Here is a 24455-nt window from a genome sequence, read left to right as displayed (position 1 = left end):
AAAATGTCTGGTTAAGAAAATCAAATTTGCACAATTATAGTACAAGCGTCGTCCATTGTGACGTGTTGGTAATAGTCAGTTTTTTACTGGTAGGTAGCAACACATGATTGGTTCATTTTCTATACCTGTGACTTACATACAGGCGATCAAGCCTGCATTTAAATGAACAAACACTTAATGGTTTTGCACAACTGTATATTCGGGCTTAAATTTGAAAAATAATAATCAGGCCAGATTAGGACCCGAATTTATACTCATAATTACTCTTTCATGTCAGGATGAGGGTCTAAAGATGGCGTCAAAAGTGGACTTTGATTCATTCATTAAGCTTAAATCTCGGTCCAATTTCGGACTTCAATAAAAAATGTCGCTTTCGGAACGAATTCTGGCTTGTATTTTCGGGTTCGGGTTAATATTATAACGGCCAGATATAACTCTGGTTTGCCCGACTTCCGTCTGACACAGTATAGTTTATCGTTATTGATCTTGTCTACGACAATATAGTTGATGATTTAGCGCGCCAATCATATGATGACCTGGTTAAAACATCACTATTAACATTGTGCATTGCTCCTATTGATCAATGGCAGCGATCGCGGAACCTTCTTCACAATGGTGGAGATTTACCAATTGTTAACACGTTTAGTTTTTAAAAATAGAGAAAGCCAAACCTTCCCAGTAAAAACATTTGAGTGGTTTTAAGTCACTCAGCCGCCTCAGTTCCTTAAATTTTTGACAAACGTGATTTAAACCAAGACGAAATAAGATCTTTTGCATTGTCTGATTAATTTTTTGGCTTCATCCGACAAGTACAGCATGTTATTCAAAGAAAATCCTTAATTAGCTGGATGATAACTTGATCAACTCTTCTCTCATCAAGGAATATTTATCACGCTCGGGTTTTTCTTTATGAAACGTTTACTAAACGTATATTACTTAGAGTGTACCTCTTTATAAAGGAGTATTAATTGCTGCATTGGTTAAACATGATTTAGATTTTACCTTCGTCTTAGCTTCACTTACTAAATCTTTATTGCTATATAATAACATAAAAAAAAGCATCCATTACTATTTAATATTCAACAAATACAGTAGATTATATTCAATAGTAATATCAAGTAGACAGATTAAATCTAGGAAGTGTTCTGTTAACGCTGATACCATTAATGTTTGCTGTGATTCAGAAGACGAAATGATAATGAAAACCAACATCAACGAACCAATAACTTTATTTATATTTCAGGGTTTGTGAAAACAGTTGTTAAGGCATGAAAATGACAGATTAAATATTTGTGAAAATGTTATGTTTTTATATCAAAGCCAAACATCCTAACAGAGAGGAAAAATATTTCTGTTGAACCATCACCAAGTAATGAAGTACTGTATATAGACGTATACTTGATTAATCCAAACAATTGCTTTGATGCAGATACAAAGAAAGCATGAATAAACTTTTTGCAACATACTTAAACTGTGAATCAAATACTAATATCCAATTCCAAAAATAATTTGTTCATGTTTTCCATAGCTTGATGCATCTGATATTATATTCTATTGTCGTCTGTTGACGACATTTCCCTTAACAAACCTAAATGCCAAATTTCCTTGTTGATTTTCTGAAAAAGTTCAAACATGTTAATCATTAACTGTATATGATAGAATGAGCATGTACGTTGGTATGGTAAATCATTCCATTTCGGTATAGGTTATATTCAAAAAGGTTACCTGGTTCCCTCAATTGCCTGTCTGTTTGTTTGTTGATACGGTAAAAGACGAAAAGCACTATGACCGTCATCCCCAATGCTATCATCCCAAACAGGATTGATTCCAGCGAAATATGTGAGACTAATTTACTTGAATCATGTGCCGGTGTAGAATCCTCGTAATCTGTAACATGTAAAACTGCTGAATGTTAACCATTTCAGTTTTTTTGCTTTGGGCAAGGACATCATTTAAAGTTTACTAAATATAATCATTAACGTAGTCTTATAAATTGCTTTGACTTCATATTTGTAATTGCTTATTTGTAACTTCAATATTAACTAAGTTATAACTTAGTTGACTTGCATTTGTTGCTGTAACATAGCTTCCGCACCACATCAAGAAAAACAAGTTATTTAAGCACAGAAATTCACAAAGATACATTTTCAAATTTATTGTAAACAATAATGGTACCACTTTACTGTTTAACAATCTCCTTAAAGCAATGTTTTGTACAATTAAGTCTATAGCAAAATATTAAAGTTGTTAGTGCTAATATATATGGTCAAATATTTTTTCAGCATTTGAAAGGGCTGCCAACAAATAAAATCGTTAAAAAATCCTGCAGGTTATGCCATACAGAAAACCGTTGAAACTGCAAGTTTCTGTATTAAGTTATTTTAAGCTTTTATAATCAAACCATATATGTTTTAATAGCGACTATTTCACCATAAAATGGTCATACAACCAGTTGCTAAAGACAGCAGGCGAGTTTAAAAGGATACAAACAGGTGATTTTACCAGAAAGTTATTGGATTTTGGAAAAATTTGATTTAGAATCAGAAGATTTAGTTTAGGTTTAGGTTCCTGTGTTATAACTTATAACATTTAAGCTAAGTTAACAAGAGACTATGAAAAATAGTTTCAAACATACGATATTTTCCGGTGAAATAATGGAAGCCCATTTTTATAGCTGTCGGCAAAGAAACCAAACGATCATGTCAAAGAACTAACCTTCTCACTGTATCTTAAGCAATTTTTTTGCAGAATACTTTTCAAGGTAGTAAGCATTATTTAACTATTTTTTGTATCCGTAATGACAACTGATCGGAAAACAACTCACACCTCAACCACAAAACAGAATAAATCTGACGTGGTGTAACTCGCCAAGCAAGGCTCAATCTTGCAAGTAACGTTGCACGCCTGAGGACGGAAAGCTGAATTTGTGGTCGGATTACACAGCACAGGCACAGAAATACTTTGCAATGATTAATTCTGTAATTAAAAAACACTATAGTAATTATTACATTTTGAAAAGACAACGTAGCATATTTCACGTGGAGATAATACATTTAACGAATTTGATGAGAAGAATTCCAATTTGTACAAAAAGTAATAATCAAGTAAAGAGCAACAGATACTAATGCATTTAAAAAAACGTAATGTAAAAAATGACACGTAGCTAACTTTAAGATTTGACTTAACTTTAGGGTTTACATGAGTTCCAATATAGTAACTGACCGTTTATCTGCTGGATATATAATCGAAGAAAGCAAGGATCTTTTAACAAGAGATTATTTTAACAAGAAAAGTGTTTAACAGAAAATATGGTACTATTGGTTTAACAAAAAGTAACAATTTTCGATTATTTATTGTTTTAAAATTACCATGAGTTTTTATTCATTTTTGGGACAGTTATAAACTATATGTATAACCATGCAAGCAGCAGATGCTATAACTCACTCAATCAGACAGTTTACGTCCGCTCAAACTTGATTTGCAGTCTATTCTTACATGATATAATAATATAGAAACTACTACTAAGTCTATTTTTTGCTTGTTATTGCTTCATATTGTGTCTGAAGAAATAACATTGGATGACTCCACTTTGGAGGACGCTTGCCTTGATAGGACATGAACAGTCAACTTCCGTGTTTCCAATGACTTAAATTTTCTGTTGTTGTTGTTAATGCGTCATAGTTGTAAACGAGCTTTATAGTTTTTACTCGAATCCGTCCCGAAACCAAAAATTTATTTGAAACCCCAATTAGATGCGAAAGTTAAATTTACTGAATGAATTAAAGACATTTTTTGATGCCATTCTTTGATATTACTTAACATCTTTATCATCCTTTCCTACTACATAAGCAAAAAAAGCAAAATAATTACAAAGCAAATGAGGCTGAGTGTACGTGGGTATAACTTCTGGCTCCAATTTTGCCTGAACGTGTTTAGAAATTTAAGATTAAGAAAATTAAGATCTAACTTATAATTCAAAGTTCGAGACTCGAGTTTTTTTGGAGATTTATCCATTGTTAACACGTTTAGTTTTTAGAAGTGGAGAGGGTCAAGCATTCCCAGTAAAAACATTTGGGTGCTCTTGAGTCACTCGGCCCCCTCAGTTCCTTCATTTTTGACAATTGTCCAACGAGACTTAAACCAAGATCAAACAAAAACTTTTGAATTGTCTTATTAATTTTTGGTTTCATCCGACCAATATGTTGTACAAAGAAAATCCTTGATTGGCTGGATGATATCTTGATCAACTCTTCTCTCATCAAGAGATATTTATCATACTCTGGTTTTTCCTTTTGAAATGTTTACTAAGCGTATACTCTTTAAGAGGGTACTTCTTTATAAAAGTGTAGTAATTGCTGCATTTGTTAAATATGATTTAGTTTTTACCTTCGTCTTACCTTCACTTACTTGCTCTTTATTGCTATATAATGAGATGGAATAAAGCATTCAATACTATAGAAAATTTAACATATACAGTAGATTATCTACAATATTAATATTGAGCACACAGAATAGATCTACGAAGCGTTCTGTTAACACTAAAACAATTAATGTTTGTTGTGTTGCAGAAGACAAAATGATAATGAAAATCAACATCAAAAAATCAAAAACTTTTAATTATATTTCAGGGTTTGTGAAAAACAGTTCTTAAGAAAAAAAATGACAGATTATTATTTGTGAAAATGTCATGTGTTTATATCAAAACCAAACCATCTTAACGGAGAGGAACTGTTTTTCAATTGAACCATCACCAAGTAATGAAGTATTGTATATTGACGTATACTTGGCTAACTTACACAAATGTGTTGATGCAAATAAAAACAAGCGAAACATAAATAAACATTTTCCAACATATTTAAGCTGTGAAAAAATTAAATTCTAAAATCCAAATTTAAACAAGAATTTTTCCATGTTTTCCTAGGCTTGTTGCATCTCGTATACATTTTTATTTTTGCCTGTTGACAACATTTCCGTTAACAAACCTAAATGCCAAATTTCCTTGTTGATTTTCTGAAAAAGTTCAAACACGTTAATGATATACATGAAAAAATGGACATATTCGTTGGTATGGCCAAGTCTTCCATTTAGGTATAGGTTGTATTCGAAAAAGGTACCTCGTTCTCTCAATTGCCTGACTGTTTGTTTGCTGATACGGTAAATGCACAAAAGCATTATTATGAGTACAATACCCAAGCCTAACATCCCAGCCAGGAAAGTTTCCAGCAAAGTCTGTGAAGATAATTCTCCTGGCTCATTTGCAGATGTTGGATCATTGTAATCTGTAAAAAAATAAAATCTGTAACATAAAAAGCTTGTTAATGTTGGCCATTTTAGTTTATTTGCTTTGGACAAGGCCATCATTTAAAGTTTACTATTTGCGATTATTAGCGTAGTCTTATAGATAGCTTCGATTTTATGTTTGTAATTACTTATTTGTAACTTCAATATTAACTAAGTTATAGCTTAGTTGACCTGAATTTGTTGCTGTAACATAGCTTCCGCACCACATAAAGAAAAACAAGTTATTTAAGCACAGAACTTCACAAAGATACATTTTCAAACCTATTGTAAACAATAATGGTACCAATTTACTGTTTAACGATCTCCTTAAAGAATTTTTTTGTACAATTAAGTCTCTAGCAAAATATTAAAGTTATTACTGCTAATATATATGGTCAAATATTTTTTGAGCATTTAAAAGGGCTGCCAACAAAAACAACGGTATAATATAGTATATACTATATAGTATATAAATCCTGTAAGCTGTACCATGCAGAATACCATTGAAACTATACACGTTTCTATATTAATTTAATTGTGCTTATATTATCAAACCATAAATGTTTTAGTAGAGATTCTTTCACCATGAGTAATGGTCATACAGCAAGTTGTTTAATACAGCAGGTGTTTTCGTAATTGAAATATTTTGTTGCACGAAACTCTAAGATTGTGGAATAAAGTCGGTCACTAATGCGAAGATGTTCAGCTGAGCTGTTGTAAATGCGTTTTAGAAACATTAGTTGTTATTTCAAACCGATTAAATAGAAACTTATCAACTAATAATACATTGAATTTTAACTACCAGTGTTACATAGAACCAGAGTTTCCCAACATTTAAAATAGCAAGTATAACATAATGCTACAAATTTAACCATATTCTCGTGAGTCGCACTCACTCTCAACTTCTTAGTTACTGTTGGGCAAATTTATTACAAAGTGTCCTGGTATGTCAAAAGTTCAAACTGCGCTCACAAGCAACGTCACACAGGTAGGTCAACAGTGTTCAAAGAATTTGCACGCAAACAACTTCAAATCAAGTTTGTACTGCTTCAGATTTTACAATAATAATGTAAATTTCATCTCAAATACTTGGACAAAACACCTTAAACTTCTGGACTTAAATTGTTGTACCTTGTAAAATACAACGCAAAATTATTGTTCTTTAAAGCTCAGTCTAGAAAATAAAATGAATCTCAAATAATGTAAATTGACAACCAAGGTTTAATCGTGCAAGCGGTGAAACACGCCTGGAGCAGAAAAGGTGTAAAAAGTGCACACGGTAACGGTGTGCTGGTTTTCACAAACACAAACAAAATGAAAAGCAGCACTAAATAAAAACTTCAAAACACCGAAGTTAGCAACGCCTGTGCCTAGTAAAATGTATATAGTGCATACTTTTATATACAAAAAGTCTGGTTAAGAAATGCGAGTGATCAAATTAGCACAATTATAGTACAGGCGTCGTCCATTGTGACGTGTTGGTAATAGGCAGTTTTTTACTGGTAGGTAGCAACACATGATTGTTTCATTTTCTATACCTGTGACTTACATACAGGCGATCAAGCCTGCATTTAAATGAACAAACACTTAATGGTTTTGCACAACTGCATATTCGGGCTTAAATTTAAAAAATAATAATCGAGCGAGATTAGGACCCGAATTTATACTCATAATTTTCCATGTCAGGATGAGGGTCTAAAGATATTATCAAAAGTGGACTGATCATTCAGCAAGCTTAAATCTTGGTCCAGTTTCGGACTTCAATAAAAATGTCGCTTTCGGGTCGGATTCGGGCTTGTATTTTCGGGTTCCGGTTAATAATATAAGGGTCATTTACAACTCTGGTTTGCCCGACTTCCGTGTATACAGTATAGTTTATCGTTATTGACCTGTTCTACGACTATAGTTGTCCGACAATATAGTTGATGATTTAGCGCGCCTATCACATGATGACCTGGTTAAAACGTCACAATTAACATGTTGCAAGGCTCCCATTGATCAATGATAGCGATCTCGGAACCTTCTTCACAATGGGAGGACCCAATTAAGGTCTAAGTTATAATTCAAAGTTCGAGACTCGAGTTTTTAAGGAGATTTATCAATTGTTAGCACGTTTAGTTTTTAAAAGTGGAGAGAGCCAAACCTTCCTAATAAAAACATTTGGGTGCTTTTGAGTCACTCGGCCCCCTCAGTTTCTTGGTTTTTGACCAACGTGATTTAAACCAAGACGAAACAAGATCTCTTGTATTGTCTGATTAATTTTGGTTTCATCCGACCAATATGTTGTTCAAAGAAAATCCTTGATTGGCTGGATGACATTTTGATCAACTCTTTTCTCATCAAGAAATATTTATCATGCTCGCGTTTTTCCTTTTGAAATGTTTACTAAACGTATACTCTTTAAGAGCGTACTTCTTTATAAAAGTGTAGTAATTGCTGCATTTGTTAAGTATGATTTAGTTTTTACCTTCGTCTTACCTTCACTTACTTGTTCTTTATTGCTATATAATGAGATGGAAAAAAAGCATTCATTACTATTGAATATTTAACATATACAGTAGATTATCTTCAATATTAATGTTAAATAGGCAGAATAAATCTAGGAAGTGTTCTGTTAACGCTTAAACAATTAATGTTTGCTGTGCTGCAGTGGACGAAATGATAATGAACATCAACACCAATAAACCAATAACTTTTATTTATACTTCAGGTTTTGTGAAAACAGTTGTTAAGGCATCAAAATGACAGATTAATATTTGTGAAAATGTTATGTGTTTATATCAAAGCCAAACATCCTAACAGAGAGGAAAAATCTTTATGTTGAACCATCACCAAGAAATGAAGTATTGTATATAGACGTATACTTGACTAATTCACACAATTTCGTTGATGCAGATACAAAGAAAGCATGAATATACTTTTTCCAACATAGGCTACTTAAGCCGTGAAAAATCAAATACTAATATCCAATTTCAAAAAGAAGTTTTCCATGTTTTCCTAGGCTTGTTGCACCTGATATTATATTCTATTGTCGTCTGTTGACAACATTTCCCTTTAAAAACCTAAATGCTGAATTTCCTTGTTGATTTTCTGAAAAAGTTCAAACATGTTATTCATATACTGTATATGATAGAATGAGTATGTACGTTGTTATGGTAAAGTATTCCATTTTGATATAGGTTGTATTCGAAAAGGTTACCTGGTTCTCTCAATTGCCTATCTGTTTGTTTGTTGATACGGTAAAAGAAGAAAAGTACTATGACCGTCATCCCCAAGGCTATCATCCCAAACAGGATAGATTCCAGCGAAATGTGTGAGACTAATTTTCCTGAATCATGTGCCGGTGTAGAATCCTCGGAATCTGTAACATATAAAACTGCTGAATGTTAACTAATTCAGTTTATTTGCTTTGGAGAAAGACATCATTTAAAGTTTACTATTTGCAATTTTTAGCGTAGTTTCATAAATTGCTTCGATTTTATGTTTGTAATTGCTTATTTGTAACTTCAATATTAACTAAGTTATAACTTAGTTGACCTGCATTTGTTGCTGTAACATAGCTTCCGCACCACATCAAGAAAAACAAGTTTTTTAAGCACAGAACTTCACAAAGATACATTTTCAAACCGATTGTAAACGATAATGGTACCACTTTACTGTTTAACGATCTCCTTAAAGCAATTTTTTGTACAATTAAGTCTATAGCAAAATATTAAAGTTGTTAATATTAATATATATGGTCAAATATTTTTTGAGCATTTGAAAGAGCTGCCAACAAATAAAAGCGTATAAAAATTCTGTAGACTATACCATACAGAAAACCGTGGAAATTGCAAGTTTCTGTATTTAAGTTATTTTAGCCTTTATAATCAAACCATATGTGTTTTAATAGAGACTATTTCACCTTAATGTTCATACAACCAGTTGCTAATGACAGCAGGCGAGTTTAGAAGGAAACAAAAGAGGTGTTTTTACAAGAAATTTAATGGATTTTGGAAAAATTTGATTTAGAATAAGAAGATTTAGGTTAGGGTTAGGTTCCTGTGTTACAACATTTAAGCTAAGTTAACAAGAGACTATGCTATAGCTATATTATATTATCAATATAATATATAATATTATATAATATTATATAATATATAACTATATTATAGCTATCAATACAGAAACCAGACGATCATATCAAAGAATTAACCTTTTCGCTGTATCTTTAGCAGTTACTTTGCAGAATACTTTTCAAAGCAGTAAGCATTATTTAACTATTTTTTGTATCTGTAATGACAACTGATCGGAGAACAACTCACACCTCAACCACAAAACAGAATAAATCTGACGTGGTGTAACTCGCCAAGCAAGGCTTAATCTTGCGAACAACGTTCCACGCCTGAGGACAAAAAGCTGAATTTGCGGGCGGTTTACACAGCACAGGCACGGAAATACTTTGCAATGATTAATTCTGTAATTAAAAAAAACTATAATAATTATTACATATTGAAAAGACAACGTTACATATTTCACGTGGAGATAATACATTTAGCGATTTTGATGAGAAGAATTCAAATTTGTACAAAAAGTAACAATCAAGTAAAGAAGCAACAGATACTAATGCATTTAAAAAAACGTAATGTAAAAAATGACACGTAGCTAACTTTAAGATTTGACTTAACTTTAGGGTTTACATGAGTCCCAATATAGTAAATGACCGTTTATCTGCTGGATATAATCGAAGAAAGCAAGGATCTTTTAACAAGAGATTACTTTAACAAAAAAAGTGTTTAACAGAAAATATGGTGCTATTGGTTTAACAAAAAGTAACAATTTTCGATTATTTATTGTTTTTGAATTATCATGAGTTTTTATTCATTTTTACGACAGTTATAAACTATGTGTATAACCATGCAAGCAGCAGATACTGTAACTCACTCAATCCGACAGTTTACGTCCGCTCAAACTTGATTTGCAGTCTATTCTTACATGATATAATAATATAGAAGCTACTACTAAGTCTATTTTTTGCTTGTTATTGCTTCATATTGTGTCTGAAGAAATAACATTGGATGACTCCACTTTGGAGGACGCTTGACTTGATAGGACATGAACAGTCACCTTCCGTGTTTCCAATGACTTAAATTTTCTGTTGTTGTTGTTAATGCGTCATAGTTGTAAACGAGCTTTATAGTTTTTACTCGAATCCGTCCCGAAACCAAAAATTCATTTGAAACCCCAATTAGATCCGAAAGTTAAATTTACTGAATGAATTAAAGACATTTTTTGATGCCATTCTTTGATATTCCTTGACATCTTTATCATCTTTTCCTACTACCTAAGCAAAAAAAGCAAAATAATTACAATGCAAATGAGGCTGAGTGTGGGTATAACTTCTGGCTCCAATTTTGCTTGAACGTGTTTAGAAATTTAAGATTAAGAAAATTAAGATCTAACTTATAATTCAAAGTTCGAAACTCGAGTTTTTCTGGAAATTTATCAATTGTTAACACGTTTAGTTTTTAAAAATGGAGAGGGTCAAGCCTTCCTAATAAAAACATTTGGATGCTCTTGAGTCACTCGGTCCCTTCAGTTCCTTCATTTATGACAATTGTCCAACGAGACTTAAACCAAGATCAAACAAGATCTTTTGCATTGTCTTATTAATTTTTGGTTTCATCCGACCAATATGTTGTACAAAGAATATCCTTGATTGGCTGGATGATATCTTGATCAACTCTTTTCTTATCAAGGTATATTTATCATGCTCGGATTGTTCTTTATGAAATGTTTACTAAACGTTTACTCCTTAGAGTGTACTCCTTTATAAAAGTGTAGTAATTGCTGCATTTGTTAAATATGATATCCAAAGAATATCCTTGATTGGCAGGATGATATCTTGATCAACTCTTCTCTCATCAAGAAATATTTATCATGCTCTGGTTTTTCCTTTTGAAATGTTTACGAAGCGTATACTTTTTAAGAGGGTACTTCTTTATAAAAGTGTAGTAATTGCTGCATTTGTTAAATATGATTTAGTTTTTACCTTCGTCTTACCTTCACTTACTTGTTCTTTATTGCTATATAATGAGATGGAATAAAAGCATTCATTACTATTGAATATTTAACATATACAGTAGATTACCTTCAATATCAATATTGAGTACAAAGAATAGATCTACGAAGCGTTCTGTTAACATTAAAACAATTAATGTTTGTTGTGTTGCAGAAGACAAAATGATAATGAAAATCAACATCAAAAAATCAAAAACTTTTAATTATATTTCAGAGTTTGTGAAAAACAGTTGTTAAGACAAAATATGATAAATTAATATTTGTGAAAATGTTATGTGTTTGTATCAAAACCAAACCATCTTAACAGAGAGGAAATGTTTTTCAATTGATCCATCACCAAGTAATGAAGTATTGTATGTAGACCTATACTTGGCTAACTTACACAAATGAGTTGATGCACATACAAACAAGCAAAACATAAATACACTTTTTCCAACATATTTAAGCTGTGAAAAAATTAAATACTAAAATCCAAATTTAAACAAGAAGTTTTCCATGTTTTCGTAGGCTTGTTTCATCTGATATTATGTTTTCTATTGTCGTCTGTTGACAACATTTCCATTAATAAACCTAAATGCCAAATTTCCTTGTTGATTTTCTGAAAAAGTTCAAACACGTTAATGATATACATGAGAAAATGGACATGTTCGTTGGTATGGCCAACTCTTCCATTTAGGTATAGGTTGTATTCGAAAACATTACCTCGTTCTCTCAGTTGCCTGACTGTTTGTTTGCTGATACGGTAAATGCACAAAAGCATTATTATGAGTACAATACCCAAGCCTATATCATCCCAGCCAGGAAAGTTTCCAGCAAAGTCTGTGAAGATAATTCTCCTGGCTAATATACAGATGTTGGATCATTGTAATCTGTAAAAAAATAAAATCTGTAACATAAAAAGCTTGTGAATGTTAACCATTTCAGTTTATTTTCTTTGGAGAAGGCCATCATTTAAAGTTTACTATTTGCAATCATTAGCGTAGTCTATAGATTGCTCCTTTTTTATGTTTGTAATTTCTTATTTGTAACTTCAATAATAACTAAGTTATAACTTAGTTGACCTGCATTTGTTGCTGTAACATAGCTTCCGCACCACATCAAGAAAAACAAGTTATTTAAGCACAGAACTTCACAAAGATACATTTTCAAACTTATTGTATACGATAATGGTACCACTTTACTGTCTAACGATCTCCTTAAAGAAATTTTTTGTAAAATTAAGTCTATAGCAAAATATTAAAGTTATTAATGCTAATATATTTGGTCAAATACTGTTTGAGCATTTGAAAGGGCTGCCGACAAATAAAACGGTGTAATATAGTATATAGCAGGGCTTCTCAAACTATGGGTCGCGACCACAAATGGGGTCGCGTAATGAAATTTTGGGGTCGTAATGAAATAGTTTAATTTAGTCTAGTGCCGGTAGGTTGTAGTCTTGCCATGATGTCAATCTGAAGTGGCCAAGTTTTTCAAAAAATCACATGGAAATGACTGCATTTTAGGGCCGTTATGTAAGCGGTCCTTGATGACTTTACAACCAGCCCGGCCTGTGCACATGGAAAAAGGCTATTAAATATTTTTATTGTCATGTTAATAGGCTATCCATTTCCAAGAAATGTGTTTTTTAATGATTGACCGCAACCGTTGGTGTGAAATGTCGAACAATAAAATATAACCAATCGTAACAATTGATGCATTGTTACGCTATCATTGCTGTAACGTGCTGACCAAAAGTAACCTTACCGCTCGCATTACGATTTCAGAGTAGCCTAGTAACTAGTTTCTGAAAGAGTTTAAGAAAGTTTAGTTTAAGTTTAGTTGAAAGTTTTAAAAGAGTTTAGTTTAAGAAACATCAAGCGCATCCATCCCATTAAATGATTTGTTTTTGCTCACTTTTCATCATGTTAGCGAATTTTTTTGTGATTCGTGAATTGGGTGCATTTGTATTGTTTTGTTATAGTCTTAATTAGGGTCGGATTATTCGTTTGTTATTTCTTGTTTTCATTCGTTGCTTTATTTCATGTTTCATTGTTGTTGTTTTCATGTTCCTTTCGATATTGTTTTGCTACTTCGGTAATTGAATTATAAAGCCAAAAATAACCGAAACAAATTGGGTCTGTTTTGTTTAGCGGTAATTAGCTGGTTAACCGGTTAACTAAATGGAAATATCCGTTATCCAGATAGTAAAAATTATTGATATCCTAATTAACCCTAGTCTTAATAGACAAAAGAACTAACCCCGTTTTAATGTCATTAACGTGAATGTCCCCATAATGGGGTCGCATAGAAATATCTTTTTCAAAATGGGGTCGCAGAACAAAAAAGTTTGAGAAGCCCTGGTATATAGTATAGGAAATGCTGCAGGCTATACTATAGAGCAGTGGTTCTCAACCTTTTTTGCTGCTCGTACTCCTTTGTCAGGTCAGAGCATTCTTCGTACCCCCAAAAAAATTCTGATGGAATTTTTCATATATATATTCACCCCATTCGTCTATTTTCCGCCCATTAAAATGGTCCAGAGTACGGGAATTTTTTCCCATTCCAATGATTGAAAGTTTGCCTTTCTTACCCTAGAGTAAGATTTATGCCTTTGGAATGGGGAGAATTTTACTTCCGCACAAGTATGGTTTGTGAACCCCATTCGTCTATTTTTCCGCCCATTACAATGGACCTGCTTTCAGCAATGGGGTTTCCCACAAACCATAATTCTGCCGAAGTAAACATCTCCCATTGCAAATACATATTTCTTACTTTAGGGTAAGAAAGGCATACTTCCTGCCATTCGAATGGGAAAATATTACTGCATTTCCATCCATTTCAATGGGCGGAAAGCAGACGAATCTGGTGATATATTGATAAATTGAATTGTTTTTTGAAACGCTTTGCTTTTTTTGAATTGCCATCCATTTTCTCTTCTTCGCTATTGAAGATTTAGCCATAATAAGTTTATTTAACAACACTAAAAGATTTAGCGGTCTTGATAGAAATTGGTATAAACTTGTAAAAATATTTTACTAAACATTTTATCCAACAATAAAATTAGGCTATCATATTTGAGATTTGTGCAAACCTGCAGGACTTGTTAACGATTTTATTTGTTGGCAGCCCTTTCAAATGCTCAAAAAATATTTAACCAAATATATTAGCACTTACAACTTTAATATTTTGCTGGAGACTTAATTGTACAAAACATTGCTTTAAGGAGATTGTTAAACAGTAAAGTGGTACCATTATTGTTTACAATAAGTTTGAAAATGTATCTTTGTGAAGTTCTGTGCTTAAAAAACTTGTTTTTCTTTATGTGGTGGGGAAGCTATGTTACAGCAACAAATGCGGGTCAACTAAGCTATAACTTAGTTAATATTGAAGTTACAAATAAGCAATTACAAATATGAAGTCGAAATAAATTATAAGACTACTCTAATAATTTCCAATTGTAAGCTTTAAATGATGTCCTTCTCCAAAGCAAATAAACTGAAACGGTTAACTTTCAGCAGTTTTACATGTTACAGATTACGAAGATTCTACACCGGCACATGATTCAAGTAAATTAGTCTCACATATTTCGCTGGAATCTGTCCTGTTTGGGATGATAGCATTGGGGATGACAGTCATAGTGCTTTTCGTCTTTTACCGTATCAACAAACAAACAGACAGGCAATTGAGAGAACCAGGTAAACTTTTCGAATATAACCTATACCAAAATGGAATGATTTACCATACCAACGTACATGCTCATTCTATCATACACAGTATATGAATAACATGTTTGAACTTTTTCAGAAAATCAACAAGGAAATTTGGCATTTAGGTTTGTTAAGGGAAATGTCGTCAACAGACGACAATAGAATGTAATATCAGATGCAACAAGCTATGGAAAACATGGACAATTTTTTTTTGGAATTGGATATTAGTATTTGATTTTTCACAGCTTAAGTATGTTGCAAAAAGTTTATTCATGCTTTCTTTGTATCTGCGTCAACGCAATTGTTTGAATTAGTCAAGTATACGTCTATATACAATACTTCATTACTTGGTGATGGTTCAACAGAAAGATTTTTCCTCTCTGTTAGGATGTTTGGCTTTGATATAAACACATAACATTTTCACAAATATTAATCTGTCATTTTTATGCCTTAGCAACTGTTTTCACAAACCCTGAAATATAAATAAAGTTATTGGTTCGTTGATGTTGGTTTTCATTATCATTTCGTCTTCGGAATCACAGCAAACATTTAAGGTATTAGCGTTAACAGAACACTTCCTAGATTTAATCTGTCTACTTGATATTAATATTGAATATAATCTACTGTTATTGTTGAATATTAAATAGTAATGAATGCTTTTTTCTAAGTTATTATATAGCAATAAAGAACAAGTACGTGAAGCTAAGACGAAGGTAAAATCTAAATCATATTTAACCAATGCAGCTAATAATACTCCAGCTAATAAGTTGTTTAATACAGCTGTTGTTTTCGTAATTGAAATATTTTGTTGCACGAAACTGTAATATTGTGGAATAAAGTCTGTCACTAATGCTAAGATGTTCAGCTGAGCTGTTGCAAATGCGTTTTAGAACCATTAGTTGTTATTTCAAAACGATTTAACAGAAACTTATCAACTAATAATACATTGAATTTTAATTGCCGCTGCTACATCGAACCAGAGATTCCCAACACTAAAAATAGCAAGTATAAAATGCTTCAAATTTAACCATATTCTTATGCATCGCACTTACTCTCACATTCCTAGTTACCGTTGGGCAAATTTATTACAAAGTGTCCTGGTATGTCAAAAATTCAAACTGCGCTCACAAGCAACGTCACACAGATAGGTCAACAGTGTTCAAAGAATTGTCACGCAAACTCCTTTAAATCAAGTTTGTACTGCTTCAGATTTTACAATAATAATGTAAATTTCATCTCAAATACTCGGACAAAACACCTTAAACCTCTGGACTTAAATTGTTGTACCTTGTAAAATACAACGCAAAATTATTGTTCTTTAAAGCTCAGTCTCGAAAATAAAATGAATCTCAAATAATGTAAATTGACAACCAAGGTTTAATCGTGCAAGCGGCGAAACACGCCTGGAGCAGAAAAGGTGTGAAAAGTGCACACGGTAACGGTGTGCTGGTTTTCATAAACACAAACAAAATGAAAAGCGGCACTAAATAAAAGCTGCAAAACACTGAAGTTAGCAACGGCAGTGCCTAGTAACATGTATGTAGTGCATACTTTTATACACAAAATGTCTGGTTAAGAAAATCAAATTTGCACAATTATAGTACAGGCGTCGTCCATTGTGACGTGTTGGTAATAGTCAGTTTTTTACTGGTAGGTAGCAACACATGATTGGTTCATTTTCTATACCTGTGACTTACATACAGACGATCAAGCCTGCATTTAAATGAACAGACACTTAATGGTTTTGCACAACAGCATATTCGGGCTTAAATTTGAAAAATAACAATCGGGCCAGATTAGGACCCGAATTTATACTCATAATTACTCTTTCATGTCAGGATGAGGGTCTAAAGATGGCGTCAAAAGTGGAGTTTGATTCATTCATTAAGCTTAAATCTCGGTCCAATTTCGGACTTCAATAAAAAATGTCGCTTTCGGAACGAATTCTGGCTTGTATTTTCGGGTTCGGGTTAATATTATAACGGCCAGATATAACTCTGGTTTGCCCGACTTCCGTCTGACACAGTATAGTTTATCGTTATTGATCTTGTCTACGACAATATAGTTGATGATTTAGTGCGCCAATCATATGATGACCTGGTTAAAACATCACTATTAACATTGTGCATTGCTCCTATTGATCAATGGCAGCGATCGCGGAACCTTCTTCACAATGGTGGAGATTTACCAATTGTTAACACGTTTAGTTTTTAAAAATAGAGACGAGCCAAACCTTCCCAGTAAAAACATTTGAGTGGTTTTGAGTCACTCAGCCGCCTCAGTTCCTTAAATATTTGACAAACGTGATTTAAACCAAGACGAAATAAGATCTTTTGCATTGTCTGATTAATTTTTTGGCTTCATCCGACAAGTACAGCATGTTGTTCAAAGAAAATCCTTAATTAGCTGGATGATAACTTGATCAACTCTTCTCTCATCAAGGAATATTTATCATGCTCGGGTTTTTCTTTATGAAACGTTTACTAAACGTATATTACTTAGAGTGTACCTCTTTATAAAGGAGTATTAATTGCTGCATTGGTTAAACATGATTTAGATTTTACCTTCGTCTTAGCTTCACTTACTTAATCTTTATTGCTATATAATAACATAAAATAAGCATTCATTACTATTTAATATTCAACAAATACAGTAGATTATATTCAATATTAATATCAAGTAGACAGATTAAATCTAGGAAGTGTTCTGTTAACGCTGATACCATTAATGTTTGCTGTGATTCAGAAGACGAAATGATAATGAAAACCAACATCAACGAACCAATAACTTTATTTATATTTCAGGGTTTGTGAAAACAGTTGTTAAGGCATGAAAATGACAGATTAAATATTTGTGAAAATGTTATGTTTTTATATCAAAGCCAAACATCCTAACAGAGAGGAAAAATATTTCTGTTGAACCATCACCAAGTAATGAAGTACTGTATATAGACGTATACTTGATTAATCCAAACAATTGCTTTGATGCAGATACAAAGAAAGCATGAATAAACTTTTTGCAACATACTTAAACTGTGAATCAAATACTAATATCTAATTCCAAAAAAAATTTGTCCATGTTTTCCATAGCTTGATGCATCTGATATTATATTCTATTGTCGTCTGTTGACGACATTTCCCTTAACAAACCTAAATGCTGAATTTCCTTGTTGATTTTCTGAAAAAGTTCAAACATGTTATTCATATACTGTATATGATAGAATGAGCATGTACGTTGGTATGGTAAAGTATTCCATTTTGGTATAGGTTATATTTGAAAAGGTTACCTGGTTCTCTCAATTGCCTGTCTGTTTGTTTGTTGATACGGTAAAAGACGAAAAGCACAATGACGGTCATCCCCAATGCTATCATTCCAAACAAGATAGATTCCAGCGCAATATGTGAGACTGATTTACTTGAATCATGTGCCGGTGTAGAATCCTCGGAATCTGTAACATATAAAACTGCTGAATGTTAACTAATTCGGTTTATTTGCTTTGGAGAAAGACATCATTTAAAGTTTACTATTTGCAATTTTTAGCGTAGTTTCATAAATTGCTTTGATTTTATGTTTGTAAGTGCTTATTTGTAACTTCAACTTTAGTAAGTTATAGCTTAGTTGACCTGCATTTGTTGCTGTAACATAGCTTCCGTACCACATCAAGAAAAACAAATTTTTTAAGCACAGCACTTCACAAAGATACATTTTCAAACCTATTCTAAACGATAATGGTACCACTTTACTGTTTAACAATCTCCTTAAAGCAATGTTTTGTACAAATAAGTCTATAACAAAATATTAAAGTTGTTACTGCTTATATATATGGTCAAATATTTTCAACAATTCAAAGAACTGCCAACAAATAAAAGCGTATAAAAATTCTGCAGACTATACCATACAGAAAACTGTGGAAATTGCAAGTTTCTGTATTAAGTTATTTAAGCCATTATAATCAAACCATATGTATTTTAATAGAGACTATTTCACAATAATGGCCATACGATCAGTTGCAAATGACCGCAGGCGAGTTTAGAAGGAAACAGAAGAGGTGATTTTACAAGAATTTTAATGGATTTTGGAAAAATTTGATTTAGAATAAAAAGATTTAGGTTAGGTTTAGGTTCCTGTGTTACAACATTTAAGCTAAGTTAACAAGAGACTATGAAAAATAGTTTAGAACGTCTTATAGTTTCCGATGAAACAATGACAACACAACAAAAATGAAAGCTTATTTTTATAGCTATCAATAGAGAAACCAGACGATCTTATGAAAGAATTAACCTTTTCGCTGTATCTTTAGCAGTTACTTTGCAGAATACTTTTCAAACCAGTAAGCATTATTTAACTATTTTTTGTAACCGTAATGACAACTGATCGGAAAACAACTCACACCTCAACCACAAAACAGAATAAATCAGACGTGCTGTAACTCGCCAAGCAAGGCTCAATCTTGCGAGTAACGTTGCACGCCTGAGGACGGAAATCTTAATTTGCGGGCGGTTTACACAGCACAGGCACGGAAATACTTTGCAATGATTATTTCTGTAATTAAAAAGAACTATAGTAATTATTACATGTTGAAAAGACAACGTTGCATATTTTACGTGGAGATAATACATTTAGCGATTTTGATGAGAAGAATTCCAATTTGTACAAAAAGTAACAATCAAGTAAAGAAGCAACAGATATCCCAGCCTTTTAAAAAAACCTAATGTAAGAAATACCCTGTAGCTAACTTTAAGCTTTGACTTAACTTTAGGGTTTACATGAATCTGAATATAGTAAATGACCGTTTATCTGCTGGATATAACCGAAGAAAGCAAGGATCTTTTAACAAGAGATTATTTTAACAAAAAAAGTGTTTAACAGAGAATATGGTACTAATTGTTTAACAAAAAGTAACAATGTTCGATTATTTATTGTTTTAAAATTATCATAAGTTGTTATTCATTTTTAGGACAGTTATAAACTATGTGTATACCCATGCAAGCAACAGATACTATAACTCACTCAATCAGACAGTTTACGTCCGCTCAAACTTGATTTGCAGTATATTCTTACATGATATAATGATATAGAATTTACAAGCTTATTTTTTGCTTGTTATTGCTTCATATTATGTCTGAAGAAATAACACTGGATGACTCCACTTTGGAGGACGCTTGACTTGGCAGGACATGAACAGTCACCTTCCGTGTTTCCAATGACTTAAATTTTCTGTTGCTGTTAGCACGTCGGAGTAGTAAACTTATATTTTTTACTCGAATCCGGCCCGAAACCGAAAATTTATTTGAAACCCCAATTAGATCCAAAAGTTAAATTTACTGAATAAATCAAAGCCATGTTTTGATATTCCTTAACATCTTCATCATCCTTTCCTACATTTAAGCAAAAAAAGGCAAAATAATTACAATGCAAATGAGGCAGTGTTTGGGTATAAATTCGGGTTCCAATTTTGCCTGAACGTGTTTAGAAACTTAAGCCCAAACCCGAACTAAAATGCCCCATGCGACTTACAATTTTTTACCATCTTGCGACACGATTATGGTGGATCGTAGATATCGTTAAAATCTCTAAAAGAACCCCACCCATTTATTGTTAACAGAAAATACATCTTGGCAAAATGTGCAGTCTTATCATGATTTATGTATTCTACTTTGCCACTGTTTTTGACTCTGAATAGTTTACCGTTTAAGTGTACCACTTTGCAAGACAGCTACATAAGGTTGTTAAAGTCTAATCGTGAACCAAGTTTATGTAGGTATTTAAAGTAAACAATATTTTCGTCTTGCAAGCAGTTGAACCTGTAAAACTGTCATGACCATACAAACAGACAGATATTGAAGTAAAATTTCGGGAAACATAACACAGTTTACAAATTTACAAACATTTACTTTGTATTTTGCACAAAACAGCAGAAGTCAAATATTTTGTATTTACAGTATACCGTTTAAAAGATGAAAGGTTATTTAACAAGGTGCATTTGGTCGTTTGAAGTAACATTTAACCAAGAAATGAAGCGCAAAAGCAATTTAGGCAATTCAAATAACCAGGATGCAGCAAAATAAACAAGAAATAAAGCAACATTTTCCAATTAAAAGTAACAGAAATTCTACTCTAAATGAACAGATGACACCATAATGAAATTTTAAAATTTTTGGAAGACAATTGTCTATTACAATGCTCCTGAGCATCCTGTTTCGTTTCTGTTTTCAAAAGTGACAAATCGAAAAATATTACATTGCAGTATTAAAAAAGTAATTTTCCTTTTTTATTTTAGAAATGAATCACCAAATGATCTTTATATAGTAGATCTATATCATGTTTTTCATTTTCTGAAAGAGTAATCAAAGCAAAAAACATGTATAAGTTAATTTTCAACAAAAATGTTATTGAAAATGTTATTGACTCTTCGTCGACGGTGTCTAGTGCAGAACGTAACATAAAGCATCACAAATATTACTATCATAGCCACAAGAATGCAAACTGTTATAATGACAATCTTCCAGGAATCACTTGCTTTAGTTTCATTATGTCCAGGTGTTGTTTTGTTGTAACCTGCAACATAGTTTGAAGCTGTTACACTAAATGTTACAGACTTGCATATATTCCAAACCTATTGGTAAAGGTCATTAGGCGAACTCCATAAATATATTAAACTGCTTCGTTTATAAAAATCTAACTTTTTAAAAAGCTTTAATATTACTTAAAGGCCAACGTCACCTGCAGCCGTTGTTGTGAAATCAGTTGTTGCAATAACTTCAGTTGTGCACCAGATCAAACAAATTATACTTTTTATGAACAAAACGTTAAAAAGATTCATTTTGAAAAAAAAACTAACTGTGGATAAATAAACTTTGCCGCTGATTTAAAAGATTTACATCAAATTGAGTCAGGGCTAAGAAAGTAGAAACGAAATTAAATATAACAATGCAAATGTTTTAACAACCTGTCAAATATCAGGAAATGTTTATTACAACGAAGTACTATTGTAGCTACTTGTATAGACATAAGCAAAAGTTTAAGCTAATAATTAAGTAATAATAATTGAAGAAATAATTGAAGAAGCAAAACGTAAAGTGCCACGCACAAGATACAGCTGGCCAATATATAGGTTTAATCTTGCAATCGGCGTTTTATGCCTGGGGTAAGATTGGTGCCAAAAATGCGAGCAACAACGTGTACAGTTCGCACAAACACAAATTGGAGTAAAATCTTGAAGATTGCAACATTTGACCCAACAAATTTTAATTGTGTGGAGTGATACTTTAAATGATAATTGAGTGATAGTTTAAACGACAAAAAACATCTATCAGGTGATGTATATACATACAACACATACACCAGTGCACTAATGGCACAAATTAATGTTGGTGTAAGCGACTCTCATTAAGTCGTTCTATATCATAATTATATATTTATACACAAACAATATCTTCTAATAAGGAAAGAAATGTGCTGTGTGTATGTAATAGATGCTTGCAAAGTAATAAAACGTGCCGAGCCTAAATTTAAGTCAGAAAGCTCGGCACGAACGTCCCCGTTTTCAAGTTTTCTCACGAACCCGAGCTTTACTTTTGGTATGACCCAAACGATTGCTTTTACGACTAAAAATGAAAAGTAATAATTATTGCAACGTTTGCTACCGGATTGGTTTATGCAAAACCTTTATAATACGATATACATATTACATGGAACCAATGTTGGAAAATCGTCTGTATAAACAAATTCTGTACAAAAAAATAATTGAAAAGAAACTATTCGTGTAAATACAATCGCTAACCAGACAATTTGTAGTTATTTAAGTATTTCATCCATTTATTTGTATGATGACGACAACCAGCGGGCGTATGCAATATTATTCCATAATTTTGCTTTATTTACTTTTGAACCGGTTAAATTTTTACTTAAAAGACTTAATTTTTTACACATTTCTGTTATTTTTCAAGGTTGGAATCTGAATATTTAAACTGCCATATACGAAATATAGGAATGTTTCGAGATATTTCGAAAAATGATCTTGAGGAAATCGCTTTGCGTGAAAAACTTACAAACTTTGCAAGAATCTGTAGTACATGACCATCCTTTTAAAATTAAACGAAATTGTTTATGTATAAGAAAGTAATTATGTCACGGAATGACTAAACTACATCAATATTTTGTGTGTTTTTATTGTCGTTGACCGTGTATATTGATGTATTGCTGTATATGTTTTTTAAGTTGCATAAAAAATAGGTTTGTTGTTTACTGTAAATCCTTACACAAAACTGTTCTACAAACACACTTGAATTTTAATGCACTGAAGAGTAAACGAAACACTTCCATTCCGATATTTGACATATCCAACTGGTTCTATAAAACTGCAAATGTATGCTGTATATATAACATCCATTGCCTTCCAAAATAATTTCATTGCGCAAACATAACTCGTCATTCTAGTGTGTGATGACGACCTCAATCCAAAGACCCTCCGGAACAGTTTTACAACTTTCAGTCTAATCTGCTTATAATGAATCTAACCTGTAAAATATAATCAAAAAACTTATTAAGACAATGCGTGTTGTACGTCGTTTTTAAGACTTTTAAATATTTTACCAAGATATATGATATCAGTCATATCTTAAGTAAAGTTTTTAATTTGACTTTTTAAAACTTCCCTGTCTAAACGTCCGAACCAAAAACGCTTAAAAGTATCATGAAAAGAATTAACAGTTGATGTGAGAATATGAACAAACATTAACATTGCAACACAGCTTTATGGTCAAAACGGTACACCCATGACAAAATTGTTTAGTTAATTTTCCAAAAAACTTATCTTGCTTTCTTTAAACGACGTGATAAAATGTACATACAAACAACAAAGTCATTTTCAATAAAACGGTTAGTTACTATGGATACATTTTAAATTCTACACTTAAACATAAACAAAGCATGATGATATTCGTGACAAATTTCTGCTTTGTACATATATCAAAGACAATTTCTTTCAAACAGTGGGCTGTGTCTTTCTATGCAGCAATTTTAACGAGCAATAAAGTTTAACAAAAACTTTAACAAATCCAGTAATTTAAGCGCTGTAAAATAAACGTAACAATAAACGTTTAAGAATATACACATGCTACAAAAATATCCGACGACTATGAAACGGCTATTCATACAAAAACTACAGTATCATGATTCAATTTTTTGTACCTTTAGGTCTATAGCAAAATGCTCAATCTCTTAATGCTAATAAATATAGTCAAATATTATATGTAAGGGCTGCCAACAAATAAAATCGTATAAAAGCCCCGTAGGCTATGTTGTATACAAAACCATTGAAACTAAAAGGATCTGTATTAAGCTTATTGTGCTTATATAATCAAACCATGTGTGTTTCAATAGATACAATTTCACCATAATGTTCATACAACCAGTTGCTAAAGACAT

The 24455-nt window shown here is 32.2% G+C and overlaps 3 protein-coding genes and 3 long non-coding RNA genes across 7 annotated transcripts; all 6 read right to left on the bottom strand.

Annotated features, from left to right (window-relative positions):
* Positions 1–1095: 1095 nt before the first annotated feature.
* Positions 1096–2827, bottom strand: LOC143461165 (uncharacterized). 2 transcript variants are annotated; one of them, XR_013118007.1, is made up of 3 exons: positions 2636–2722; positions 1726–1887; positions 1096–1616 (listed from the first exon to the last, which is right to left on the bottom strand). It is a non-coding gene; the product is annotated as an uncharacterized LOC143461165 (long non-coding RNA). The 2 variants fall into 2 exon arrangements; XR_013118008.1 differs by having other exon boundaries at positions 1097–1616; positions 2716–2827.
* Positions 2828–4615: 1788 nt separating this feature from the next.
* LOC143461162 (uncharacterized) lies at positions 4616–5627 on the bottom strand. Its single transcript, XM_076958973.1, has 3 exons — positions 5473–5627; positions 5115–5279; positions 4616–5010 (listed from the first exon to the last, which is right to left on the bottom strand). The coding sequence occupies exons 1-3, from the start codon at positions 5552–5554 to the stop codon at positions 4946–4948; spliced, it is 312 nt and encodes a 103-aa protein (XP_076815088.1). The 5' UTR covers positions 5555–5627; the 3' UTR covers positions 4616–4945.
* A 2334-nt stretch (positions 5628–7961) lies between these two features.
* Positions 7962–8980, bottom strand: LOC143461163 (uncharacterized). The gene is made up of 3 exons (XM_076958974.1): positions 8818–8980; positions 8480–8641; positions 7962–8370 (listed from the first exon to the last, which is right to left on the bottom strand). Exons 1-3 carry the CDS (start codon positions 8897–8899, stop codon positions 8306–8308), a joined length of 309 nt encoding a protein of 102 aa, XP_076815089.1. The 5' UTR covers positions 8900–8980; the 3' UTR covers positions 7962–8305.
* Positions 8981–11521: 2541 nt separating this feature from the next.
* On the bottom strand, positions 11522–15033 carry LOC143460255 (uncharacterized). The gene is made up of 3 exons (XR_013117850.1): positions 14901–15033; positions 12043–12209; positions 11522–11938 (listed from the first exon to the last, which is right to left on the bottom strand). It is a non-coding gene; the product is annotated as an uncharacterized LOC143460255 (long non-coding RNA).
* Positions 15034–17674: 2641 nt separating this feature from the next.
* Positions 17675–18807, bottom strand: LOC143460359 (uncharacterized). Its single transcript, XM_076957835.1, has 3 exons — positions 18650–18807; positions 18313–18474; positions 17675–18203 (listed from the first exon to the last, which is right to left on the bottom strand). Exons 1-3 carry the CDS (start codon positions 18729–18731, stop codon positions 18139–18141), a joined length of 309 nt encoding a protein of 102 aa, XP_076813950.1. The 5' UTR covers positions 18732–18807; the 3' UTR covers positions 17675–18138.
* A 2104-nt stretch (positions 18808–20911) lies between these two features.
* LOC143460459 (uncharacterized) lies at positions 20912–21868 on the bottom strand. The gene is made up of 2 exons (XR_013117888.1): positions 21750–21868; positions 20912–21584 (listed from the first exon to the last, which is right to left on the bottom strand). It is a non-coding gene; the product is annotated as an uncharacterized LOC143460459 (long non-coding RNA).
* Positions 21869–24455: the final 2587 nt, after the last annotated feature.

This window comes from Clavelina lepadiformis, chromosome 5 (genome assembly GCF_947623445.1).
Source record: "Clavelina lepadiformis chromosome 5, kaClaLepa1.1, whole genome shotgun sequence".
Taxonomy (NCBI): Eukaryota; Metazoa; Chordata; class Ascidiacea; order Aplousobranchia; family Clavelinidae; genus Clavelina; species Clavelina lepadiformis.
This window is presented reverse-complemented; position numbering and strand designations above follow the sequence as displayed.